This window comes from Acanthopagrus latus, chromosome 5, assembly GCF_904848185.1.
Source record: "Acanthopagrus latus isolate v.2019 chromosome 5, fAcaLat1.1, whole genome shotgun sequence".
NCBI lineage: Eukaryota > Metazoa > Chordata > Actinopteri > Spariformes > Sparidae > Acanthopagrus > Acanthopagrus latus.
Genome location: NC_051043.1, coordinates 23439380 through 23452386, shown reverse-complemented (window position 1 = coordinate 23452386; position 13007 = coordinate 23439380). Strand labels below are relative to the sequence as shown.

The window sequence follows — 13007 nt, the reverse complement described above, 5'->3', positions numbered from 1 at the left end:
TGGCTGTTGTTTTGCTATTCATTCTTTGTCTTAGTACAGTATTACATTACAGTTTTACACATGCATAACATTGTACTTTCATAATGAGTTGAAGCAGAGAACACAAATTCACTGGAAAAGTATGAGGAAAGGGTTAGACAGAGTTAACTGATAAATGAAGGTGGTGATAGACGGTCATAAGGTCAAAGCCTACTCCCGCATCCTCAGGCAGCGCATGGCAGGATACTGACAACTGTCACGTTTACTCCTTTGCATCGCTGTAACCCTGCCTCACACTCACTCATGGTCTGACTGGCTGCGGTCGCATCCTCCCCGACACGGACACACACATTTATTCCTGGGCTCGAGCAGTCTGCAGAGTCCCTGCAGCGACACTCGTTGGTTTGATCTGAAAGAACATTGAAGGGACAAATGAGATGACGGCAAGCTGCAACTGCTGCGCACAATGATGGACGGTTTGTGACCTCAGATGTGTCCCTACCGTCGCAGGTCTCCCACATGTGACAGCTGGTGCAGCCCGTCGTGCTGCGCACCGGCCAGTTGCATGTGCCGTCCTCAGCTATCATGTACTTCTTCCTCATACACTGCAGTGCATGCATTTTGCACACAGTCAGAGGGACGGATTTTCTACCGGTGGCAGCGGTGGCACACACATCCAAAGATGAGCTGGTGACAAAAATCATATTAAATCATTATCAAAGATATAAGAAAAATCAGTCAAATCAGTCCACTATTTTAAAAGACCTGTTTGATGGTTAGTAAACGTACCCGCACTCAAAAGGCATTTTGCAGACACACGTTCCTCTGGAGGACTTCTGCCATGGGTTACATTCCACCACAGGAGAGATTACTTGTCTAACTGCACTGGCTGTGAAACATATAGAAATCATTTTTACTAACTTACTAATATGCGTGCATGCAATGATACAAATATAGGTTATAGAGCAGTAAAGCATCTTGTCAGTTGTGGATATAGTGATGATATACAGGTATCGATAGTGGCGAATCCGGTAATTTTTAGGTGCCCAAGGCAAAAAACTCCCTACGAGCATTCATCACAAACAAAACATTTTGGAAACAAACAGTAAAACAGGAAAATTAAAACCTAAAAACAACAGGGGTTGTTGTGATTCAGCAGCCGCAATTAATTAAAGGCTTTTTAACTCATTACCCTCTCGAGTGCCTCAGACTTTTTCTAGGGTTCTAATTTAATAATCATTATGAGGCCAGTGATCATCAACCCACTAAGTGCTGGATTAGGGGACCCCAAACATTTGCCTGATGATGTGTGTATTGAAAATAAAATATTGAAATCATGTAAATAATGCACATGATATGATAATACTGTGCAAATACAAATAATAAAAATAATTTATAGTTCCTTGTGTCCTTGCTTGCCATAGTAGGTGGTAATCAATGCTGGTTGCTGCCACATAAAATGAGACAGAGAAGACAGACTAAGTACCTACTGAACCTACTACCACAATGTGTGGCCACTACCAAAGAGCAAAACTGTATCACAGGGAAATGACTGTAGAAATGTTGCACATCACTGTGTTTGATGGAGCAATAAGCTAGTATCATGACAGCCCTAGATGTGGAGGATTGTCTGAGAAAGCTCTTGCGATACAAAACTAAAAGAGTTAACTTAAAGCAGATGACCTTGTAATTACACTATTGAAACAAGAGAAGCCTCATGACAAGAAGTCAGATGTTAAGTCTCAGAAAAGAATCACAATTATCGTTGAGCAGTTGCTTCAAGACAGGAACCTGGTGTCATGTGTAAGTTATTCATGCACTGTCCTCTCATGGAGCAGCCTGGACACGTGCACCGAACATCTGCTTTTCCTTAACTCGCTTTCTTCATACTGAGCCTCGTCCAATCCCTTTGCTGGGCCTCTGGGCCCCTCTAACAATAGGACATCAGCTCTAACACACATGGTAGTAACAGAGCAGTAGAAGCACTAGAGAAGCACCAGAGTGGATAGGAGATAAGACAGTTTCAGTGAGCAGTTTAGAGCCAGTCCACTGGACTTTTTTAAACATACCTTGAAGTCAAATTTACCTGGGCTGCATTTGATGCTTGCTGGGTCTGGTGAAAAATTTAGACTCGGGTCACATGAAAGCATTGACTCTCCTAGTAGCTGTCTACCCGCCGGACAGGACAACTCCACTACCATCCCTATGTAATAGGCCTCTAACACAGGAGAGGCTATGACACCATCGCCGAGGTTCTCAAGTCTGCAAACTGCGGCTGGAGAGACAGGTTGGATTTTAGCAAAGGAACACTGCAATTCATGTAAATGTTGAACTTTGGCTCTAGGTACTCACCCGCGCAGAGTCCAGGCCTGCCAGACCAGGTTTGATCAGCAGTGCATTCTAGGACGCTTTGACCAACAAGATACAAACTGCTGGTGCAGCTGTACTCAACCTTACTACCCACAAGGTAAATGTCCTTTGGGTCCTGTGAAGCGTTCAAAAAAGTTCAGTCTTCTGGTTCTGACCTTTATGCACAATGCTCTTAAATATGAATAGAGATTAAGAGACTGAAATATGAATAATAAATGTGAGCTAGGATACACATTCAGCGTTTTATACCAGCCCCTAACATAAAAACTACCTTTTTTAAAAGCCCTGAATGTATATATCATTTATGGAACACATACACAAGAAAGATATCCACACTGTGTGCTTGTGTTTTTTTTTTTTGTTTTTTGTTTTGTTTTGTTTTTCCATGCTGGGTCTCAAATGTCTTGTAAAGAGCACATTATTCATTTTTACCAGAATAAAAAAAATCTTGTTATTAAAATCTGGGAGTGCATTCTTGAGGTGAATCAGGAGGAGGAGTAACACAGTAGCTTTCTGATTAGTACTGAGCCAAACTTGTAAAACGTTTGCAATCAGTGTGATTACGAAAATATGGAATGTTTCGTGTTTTTTTGTTCCACAATGAACAATAAAAAAGCAGGTCTGGCGTCATCTTTTACCAGGATGTAGCCATTGATTAGAGGAGGCGGGGTTCCACACTTCTGGAGTGGAGGGAGACTCGAGTTAAAGCACTGAGGCTCAACGGTTCTGTAGAAAGATCGTCAAAAAAAAAAAGGATTTTGTTTAACCTCGCATTGATGTAAATCAGCAGGAAACGTCCTCTTATTTTAAAAAATTCAACAAAAAATTGCTCTGACTTCAGATCATGCAGATCTTGGTCTTCACAGTCGGAAGTCTCTGAGGTTTCTCCGATACAGTGCTGTCCCCCGTTCACAGGAGCGGGATTAGAGCAGGAACGACTTCTTGACCTTCGACCCCCGGAGCAAGATGACCAGGCAGACCAGCAGGCCCAACTGCCATGGATCACTCCTTAATGAGCAGAAAGGACGACAAAGGGAGAATAATACAACAGTCCATGTGATATCATCCATCAAAGAGTTACAAACGGTATTGTACTCATCCTGGTAAAACCACCACTCAGACAAAAAGGTAACTTCTTGATGCTTAAGAAAAAATGATTAAGACATGGCCAGAAACAAAGAAACGTGTATGCAGATTCTGTTACTGTTTCTCTTGGTTTGCGGTCTCTATGCTAAGCTAGGCTAACTGGCTGATGATGGTCACTCTACAAGCTAACTGTAAGCAGAAGAGTGGTATCCATCTTCTTTTCAGCCTCTCACCAAGTAAGTGAAATAAAAGCATTGCACAAATGATTCCTTTAAAACAAAACACTGCACGAAGAACCAGTCTGAAGTGTAACACCCACCCTGCTGACCCTCCGCTTCAGTTCCCAGCTCACAGGCCAGTCCACTGGTGCCAGGCTTACAGAGGCACTTGCACATGTCACCGTCCATGAAAACCATGCCATTGTTTCTGCAGGGCCGGCAGTGGCAGGGGTCACTCTCGCTTATGTACTGCTCTATGGCCCTGCGGAGGTAGAGCTTCTTCACCCCGGCACAGGGAACCTCCTTCACCAGCTCGGAGATCGGCCGCAGCTGCCCAGAGCAACAGTCGTGGTGAGACAGTCAAAGTGAGGAGAGCTGTCCGGTTGTATTGTTTGATAAGATGACACATGAAACTTATTTTATTGGTGCTCACCTGTTGCTTTATGACCTTTGGGAATGACCGAACAGAGTCAGCCCAGTTTGAGTACATTTCCCAGTTCTTAGCGGGATCATCGAGCTGCATGGCCTTCAGCGAATTTATATGCTCGATGCCTCCTCCCTCCACATCCACTCTTGACACATGATTAGTGCTGCTTCTACCTATTTTAAAAACGTTTGGAGAGATGACTGGATGATTCAGAAGATTCAGAAGTCTTTTAGAGGCTCTGGAATGTTTGCAGAATTAGAATAAGAATTGCACCTGAAGACGTTGATCTGTGACTTCCCCCACTCTGGCAGTGCACAGTCTCATAGCGGATGGAAAAAAACAAGAGGAAGATGGTGTGTTGGACCCTTTCACATTCATTGTGCTGAGAGCTTTCTGTGGCTGGAAAACAACAGAACATACAAGGAAAAAGACGAGTCAGTGTCAGGAGGTTGACAGCAGGAGTTAAGACAGCAGTTTATGGATACAGTGGCACATTTATCAACCTGATGTTAAGATTTGTGTGTAAAAACAGTGCTAATACTTCTATTCAGTCTAAAATGACATGTGACCGTGTAAAAGTATTGTCATGTTACATTTAAAAAAGACAATTTAAAAAAGAAATGTAATTCCAGAGTTTGCAGTTTGTTCATTTATGAAATGTATCTCAGGTGTAAAAATTTGTTTTGGAATGAATATCAAATGAATATTACATTTTGTTAAACACAAGTTGAGCTGACTCTGTCAACTGGCAAATAAGCAATTCTTTGATTTTGGCCTGCATGAAGTTGCTAATGATTATCCTTACTAATTTGTCTTTCAGTTTCCTGATCAATCCTGGCGACGGCCTTGAAGGATCCTCCGAGGGTTCCCTCAGCCAGGTAGTGTGTTCCAAACCTTTCTAAAACGCTCCTGTAGGCGGCGTAGTAGTAGACAGACGGGAGTTTGACCAGTGCCTTCCAGAACTCCTCGGCTATTGGGAGGTACTGAGGAGAGTTGCTCTGGAACTGAGCAACCTCTATCTCATTCTTTAGAACCAGAAGCTTGTTGGTCTGGAAAAAAAGATGAATTTTACAGTTTGATTGTTCATTTTTAAAACGAAACACGTTGTTACTGGGACCGGCTGCGAAAGATACCGGGGCAGAACTGCAGGTTTCCCACTCACCCGGCTCCTGTCGTCTGTCTCGTGGAAGTCATAGTTCCTGTATCCCGACGTGGTCCCTCTCACAGTCTGTCTGTTTACAATGTCCTTGGCATAGTGCCATTTACTGGAGAACATCTCGTCACTGAAGTCATTCTGAGCTTTGACCTGACAACAGCACACTTCATTTGATTCATCAGTTTAACCATGTCTGCTGATTCAGCTTTAAATCAACAAAGGAGAGTGAACGTGCACAAAAAAAATCCACTAAATGGAGATGTTAAGTCTTTGAAGGTAAATTGTGGAGGGAGACAGAGTAACGAAAACACCAACATACACATCACCACAATTAAAGGTGCAATATGTAAGAGTTCTAGTTGAAAATGTTGAAGAATGATCTAAAATTATCAACAGAAACTAAGTAACGATCTGATTTAATCACACTACGTATTGTGGTGCTTTTAGATCTTTTGATGCATAAAAGTTGCGTATGATATTTTTAAGTGGTGGGAACAGAAGTAATATTGTTATACCCCCACATTTAGACCCTTTACACCAGGAATGAACATGCAATCTGTATCTGTTTATCCTGTCCGAATAACGGAAACCACATGTTAATGCATGAACACACCAAGATCAGAACGCCATCGCATTCACAAGACCACGTCTGCTCAATACATACTGAGCTTTGGCTGTAAACGTAGAGTAGATATTGGATGTAAACAAAACTGTGTTTATGAATAATCAAAACTCCACAGAGTACCTTTGCAGTATTAAGAGACCAAGATGAGTTTCAATATTACGTTGCAATTGGACCAACCACAGAGCTGTACTTGATGGTACTAAGAGGCAATCTGTAGACGCTGTTGTCACCACCGCTGTAAAAGGTGCGACATTGGCCCCCAAAGCTCCTCGTGTTGATGACATTGGCCCTCCGCTTCTCCGACACCACGTCAAACCTACAGGAGCACCAAAAGCATCCCGCTGAAAAGCATTACAGTATCTGCTTATGTACTGATAGGTCCATGTCAAGATGAGTCACCTACCCTTGTCCGATCTCTTCGATTTTAGGCGGTAGACTACTTTTGGTGCACAAAACCCATTTTTGAACCTCACAGACGCGCTCGTCCTGTCCGTCTTCCTCACAGTCCTGATCTCCGTTACACACCAGAGACTGGCTGACACACTTCCCTGCGGGTCAAGAGACAGACAGCTCATCGATCGTTGTTCAATTCTGTGTGATTGCTGCAGCGAGCAGAGTTTTATTTCTAACCTGATCGACAGCGAAACCTGTCTCCACATCCCTCCGACAGAGGGCAGTCTTGTGTGGTTTCACAGGTCCTGGTCTCGGTCCGCCCTCCGCTGCAGGGGTTCCCTCCAAACTGAGGGTAAACAGCTATGACACGGCTTCTTGCCTGTAACACAGAACAATGTGACATAGAAATGTGGAAAAAACAAAACAAAACACGTAGATTGACTTAAATTGTCTTCATCAATCTCCTTACCTGTAATTTGGTGCAGGGATCACACTCTGACCAATCACTGAATGACCCCCACTGGCAATCAACCCTTGGGTCACAAAACCTTGGAAGTGACATTTAACCCAGAAGAAATATTCAGTTGTCATGTATAATGTTATGCTTTTAATGTTGAAATAGTGAAAAGAAGACAGATTTACCCTTTGGGAGTGAACAGAAACAGCAGCCATGGCAAGGCTGCACAAAGGAGTTGCGTAATATTCTGAGGACGTGAAAAAGATTCGAGGAAAGGGGGGAAAGGAAAAGGGAGGAGAGTGAAAAAGAGATGAAAATAGTAGAAAAAACAAGAGAAAAGAGGGGAAGAGAATAGAAGATGGGAAGATGAAAGGAGAGAAATGTGGAGGGAGGAGAGAAAAACAGGAGAAACAGTAGAAGGTAGATTAGAAGGGGAGAGAAGGGAAGATTAGACAAGAAAGAAGTATGGATTTCATTTGTAAACTGAGAATAAAAAGTCAATCTTCATGCACAATCTAATGTTTTGCAGTTATCCTTAAGATGTGTTTGTTATTCCCTGTTAGAGAGTGTAAAAAGTCTACTTGCCTTCATGCTGAGTGAAGAGCAGCAAGCAGACTCTGACGCTGGCTGCAGATACTGCTGTTCCAAGTTTTGTTGTTGCAGTAGAGAAAATCATTTAATGGAATGTCATGGGAAGAAGTGTGTGTGGGGGGGGTTGTGTGTGTGTGTGTGTGTGCGTGTGTTGCAACTCCTTCCAAAAAGCATCATTCTGAAACTAAAAGTAAAGCTTCTGACTAGGGTGAGGATTTTTGTGTGCTCCACTTCTTGCAACTGAAACTTGTATTTGCTCAGATGAAAATAATGCTCACTGCTGCTGCGTTTCCTTGAAATTCAACAAGCTATGGAGCACAATACATGGACACTGCGGACATCCACAGCAATAGCCCCTTTTCCACAGAAGACAGTTTGACACAGTGGAAGAAAAGCACAGGGGTCATAATAACCATATGAACGATGGCTGAATTCCATTTAGCTTGCCTCTGTCGTGCATGTTGGCTCACTCTCATGACTTACTGGGGACGCTTGAAGAGAACTGACCCATCGTTAATGTTATGAGTAAATTAAATTGTTTGCTGCTCCAAAGTGCAGTTATGGAAATGTCTCGTCAGGACCAGTAGCTCTTTATTTCTCCCTGCCCCCTCCATCTATCCACAGCCTGCCTGTCAGATAAAGCCCCAAAAAGTAATATAAAATCTAAACTCATAAATCTTCAGCTCAAATGTTTTACATGCCATCCAGTCTTATTTTATATAAAAGGTTTTGTTTTTTGTTTTTTTTACAGATCAGTGTTTTCATCCTGGGAGTCTGCATGTCCACATGTGTCTTCATGACAACTTTGCTCCAGGGGACACCTACTGTAGCTGCAGGCATCACTGAAGCAGTGTTGAGTACTTTGCCAGGTGTTTAAACATCTGTCTGTCAGAAAGAGGACAGACTTTTGTCAGCGATTGTGTCATAACCGTGCAAGATGCAGTCCTGAAACATCCACTGGACTTGGCCCAAACCATGAGCACTGAGAACTCGTGTAATGATGTTCTTATAATGACACTGAGTTGTCCTCTAAATTGGTTTTGTCAGTTGTTCGCAGAGAGATGTTCCTGTGTGAATACAATGAAGACAGTCACAGAGGAACTGTGGGTTGTTGAGATGTGATAGAGTCTTGCAAACACTGGAGGGCAACAGAGATTTAAGAACTGTTTCCTCTTAAAGGCTGAGATGAGATTCAAGGCTGAGCAAATCTGTGGATATATCAAGTCACTGGAAGAAGATCAAAACCGCAGCAATGTCTCCTAGTTTACATCAAAGGACCTTTCAGGGCATTGCTAGAGGTTGAGCCTGAATTAAGTTGAGATCAATTAAAATGTTTCTCCTTCCCCACATGTGAAGAGAGGCAAGAGAGGCGGGGCCATGACAATTAGCTGTGACATGCAGACAAACATGTCTCACAGCCTAACTCAAGATTCCCTGCTCTTTTTAACGAGGAAGCGTCCACATATTTGTATGTGAAAGCTGCGTCTCGGTCTAATTATGGACATATATCTGCTGTCACAGCCAGTCAGAGGCCCACGCGGTGCATATCCATCACATACTGGCAGCTCAAGGGGGGACACACAGAGCTTGAGTGAAATGTTTTTTTTAGCAGCAGTGGTTCCTCATTTCAAGAATAAGATAAATAAATGCTGTATGTCAAAATAATGCGCAGCTCTATTTTGGAATGATTTGCAAGGATCAGAAGAGGTTACTTTTACTAAGACGGTGTGGAAATGAGAATAAATGAGACTACAAACACACACTTTGTGCTCACATTGTGCCCTTCATTCACTGAGAAATGAAGCTCGGGCTGTAGGCATCTTGCTCCAGACCAGTTTTCCAGGCACAGCAATTTTGAAACAACGCGTGTCGTTTTCTACCCAACTGTCATCACTGATGAGCAAGTGGGAAAGTGAGCCTTCTCTCTGACTGCATTGTGCAACATTTTCATTTTGTTCAGCTGTTCTGTCGTGAACAAGAAGGCGTCTAAAGAACTGCACTGACAGAAAATATATCCTCGACGATATCTTAAAATTCAAGAGAATCCCAACCTAAGTCATGCGTATTTAAGGGATGATAACTAGAAACGTGATTTGTTTCTAAAAATGGCTGGCCCGTGATGAATGACTCAGGTACTGTAATATGGCAAGCCAAGTCCCAGCACCACAGGCTAGAACAACAGTTGGCGTAGACAACAGGCCACCAGACCGTGCCTTCCATTAGTGCCGCCTCTGTGGGTCTCATGATGTTCAGAGGGCATCTTTGACCGCCATCTGCCCTGGAAGTTTGGTCTGCCAGAGAACGACAGTCTGTGATGCTCAGACAGTGAGAGGCTTAATGAATATGCAGCTTATGTGCTCAAGCTCCTCCAAAATGACCCGAATATCACGCGTTTCAACAGGTTCGGCGGTGTTGTGTGTGTGTGTGTGTTAGTGTGTGTGCGTGTGTGTGCCAACAGCAAAGTGGTTAAAAAGCCTACTGTGCGCGACTGCACCTTCCCTGGCTTTGACTCTACTGGCGACCGTATCATCCCTGTTTTACCTGTCTGTTACGACTATCTGTCAATCAAGTCCAGAGCTTATATTAAAATGTGATAGTTATGTAAAGGTTGAACAGAAATCAACAAACAAAGGTCTGTGTCTGCATTAACAGAAAATATATCCTCATACGTCTGTGTCTGTTTAAAAACTAGGTACATAAGCTCCTGTAAGCCAACTGTTCACATCTGATAGATAGAGGTTGTGTTTTTGTTTTACTTGTTTCTAACTTTTGTCAGTTTGTTATTTTTTGTGAGGAATTTGATGAAGTTGTCCCTTCAGGCATCTCAAAATACATTTAACTTAATGAAACCATTTCAGGAGGACACATCAATCTTTCCGAAAAAAAAAAAAAAACTTCTACTGCATGTCTTTGGCAAATAAAACACACCAAAATGAATAATCTGAAAATGTTGCACAAATCTTAAAGGTGCAGTGTTTGGAATATGGCTACCTATCATAATATACTGGGCTGTCACCTCTTGGTAAGAAGTGGAAGCCAGTTATAAGACACAACGTTAATTTCGCTGGAAATAATGCATATATCTTGATGAAAAAAAAAATGAGTGAGTGATTTCGATGCAGATCTACAGTCACCCTGAGGGGCGAGGGAGAATTAATTTTTCCAATTTCTAAAATGTACTTTTTCATGTGTCCAGCCATGAAACAAATGTTTTCACATCTGAAACTCAAGTCAGCATGAAGAAGTATTATTTTTGTGTAAATCACACAAACAATAGGGCAATTTATTGATGATCTCCAAGTCAGTGAGGATCTGGGAAGAGCGCTAACCATCCTCCCCCTGCCACCACTGGGCTTTCTCACCCCAAAATCACCTCCAAAATGAATCAACTCTATATACAGAATTCTGACCTTTGACCTTATATCAGATCAGTTCCTTCATAAGTGAAAAACTTATTTTTTCACGGGTGAAATCTTTGTTTTCATGTGCCGAGCAGAGCGAAAAAGATTTTTATTCATGGCTGAAACATTTTTTCTTCCATGTGTCGAGCCAGGTTAAAGAAAATATTTTTTCATGTGTCGAGTCAAAATGTTCAGTGGTTGAACATACTTGTTTTCATGTGTCAAGCTGAGTGAAGAAAAAGTGTACTCGTCTCGGCACAAATAAAAATATGTGCCGAGACAAGAACATTTTGTTTTTTCAAAGGTGAAACATTTTGTCCATTTGTCGAGCTGAGAGAAAGAAAAAAAAAAAAACTTTTTTAATGTGTCGAGCCAAGTGAAAACATCGATTCTTCACTGGTGAAACTTTTCTTTTCATGTGTCAAGGTAGGTGAAAAAAAAAGTTTTTTCATGTGTCGAGCCAAATGAAAAATAAAATATTTTTTTAAATGCCAAGCCGAGTGAAAACATTTTTGTGTTGAGGTGTGAAAAAATATACATACAGGGCTAACTATTTTAATTTTGGATTAGGCTTGGCTGAATCAAAGGGGACTTTTGGGCCTGGGCATAGGTTTGCACTCTACTGAGTTTCATTTTGAAAATTTCAAACAAAATATGACTGTTTTTTCTTTTCTCATGAAATGGTTGACAGTTTGTACAAACATGTTTTTACTGGAAAGGAACAAGGGGTTACATGCCAAAGAGGTTGTAAACCACTGACATGCACTAAAATGAATCAGTCTTTAGCAAATTGATGTGCAGCATTTTGATGTCATGAACAGATCATGATGATCTTTGATGAACAAGGTCGTGAAAGCAGCAGTGGTCAGTTCTGACTGACAGCCCTTTCACACAGAATGACTCGATTACAATTCTCCCTCTCTCTCTGTCTCCACGGTGCTGCCTGCTGCCTTCCCCTGGTCATTTGCAGTTTTCATGTCTGAATGACTAAAAGAGTCATTACGGTTCCCACAGTCTGTCGATAACGACTGCATTTTTATTGACTTTGAATAATTAACCGCGTGTCCCAGCCTCATTTTGTTCGGTTTTATGCAAGGGACAACAACAGCGCTCGTTCGTTTATGTCTCTCTCGCGGATGTTTTGTGGATTGCTGTGTTGTAGCTGCTAATTGCCAGCCTGTGTCATGTACCCGTGTAACTAGACACATGAGTGGCTGGTGAAAATACTCTTCTTCCTCCTCCTCCTCACACTCCAAACTTTTCTGAAACTGTGCAGTTCGTTCCTGCCCCTTTTTAAACTGTCTGAATGCCATCATCCATCTCTACCTCCCACACCTCTACCTCCTCCTCCTCATCTGTGTGCGCCCGCCTGTGTGTGCGTGACAGAGGAAGACAGACAGACACAAACATGCACACACACACACACACACATACATACTGTAAGCACACGATAACAATGATGCATTTGCTTTTTCTTGTTTCTCCAGCGAACGGCTGTTTCAGTAAAAAACGAAGGGCAGATATTGATTGCGATTTCTTTCGATTTTCCACGAAAGGGGTTTTAAATGAGCTGCAGTCCATTAGTAAATGGATTAAAGTGTGTTACTGTGGCAGTGAAACCGAATACAGCCCACAGGACATGATGATTTTAAGAACCTTGACATCATGTGCACAATAATCTGCACAGAGCGAGTGAATGAGTTCTGCCTTTTCCTTGCCAAGCAGCTTCAAGACGTGTGTAACATGACGTTCAATTAATCCTGTATAACTGAGCGTAAAACAGCGTTAATTTGAGGTTTAGTGATATGTCTCCACACTGCAACAATCTTACATTTCACCAGCCACTTAACAGAAGCTCAGAATAGCTCAACATTTTATTTTCTTAGCGTGTAAAGACCTTGTACCAACAGTACAGTAAGAAACACTCGCACACTGAACCTTTCAACATCTGGGTCGTCTGTTTCCTCTTTGTGACCATCACCTGGCTACAGGATGACAGATGCTGTTTTTTACGAAGAACACGGTCTCAGAAAGTCACCCCGCTTGCCGCTGCCCACCCACCTCCGTCCTCATCACCCTGGAAACTGGATGATTTCAGGATGCTCCTCTGTACAGATAGGTAATAAAATGCTGGCGTGATGGCTTAAAAGCTGCAAATGTACTTCAGATTTACAGCACAGCCAATCAATTAAATTACAGTTTCATTATAATGGCTTTAATAATGACAGCGACTAACCAACCAATCACCTCCCAACAAGCTCAGACAACACAGACTCGTGAAATGACGCTTCACTTAGACACTCA

At 42.3% G+C, this 13007-nt stretch overlaps 1 protein-coding gene across 1 annotated transcript; it reads right to left on the bottom strand.

Moving 5' to 3' along the window:
* c7a (complement component 7a) lies at positions 1-7380 on the bottom strand. The gene is made up of 18 exons (XM_037099493.1): positions 7297-7380; positions 6897-6958; positions 6724-6802; positions 6492-6633; positions 6265-6409; positions 6039-6177; positions 5243-5386; positions 4886-5129; positions 4354-4479; positions 4087-4253; positions 3755-3983; positions 3186-3357; positions 2988-3075; positions 2332-2464; positions 2066-2254; positions 769-868; positions 482-666; positions 1-388 (listed from the first exon to the last, which is right to left on the bottom strand). Exons 1-18 carry the CDS (start codon positions 7300-7302, stop codon positions 204-206), a joined length of 2535 nt encoding a protein of 844 aa, XP_036955388.1. The 5' UTR covers positions 7303-7380; the 3' UTR covers positions 1-203.
* Between the last annotated feature and the right edge of the window lie 5627 nt (positions 7381-13007).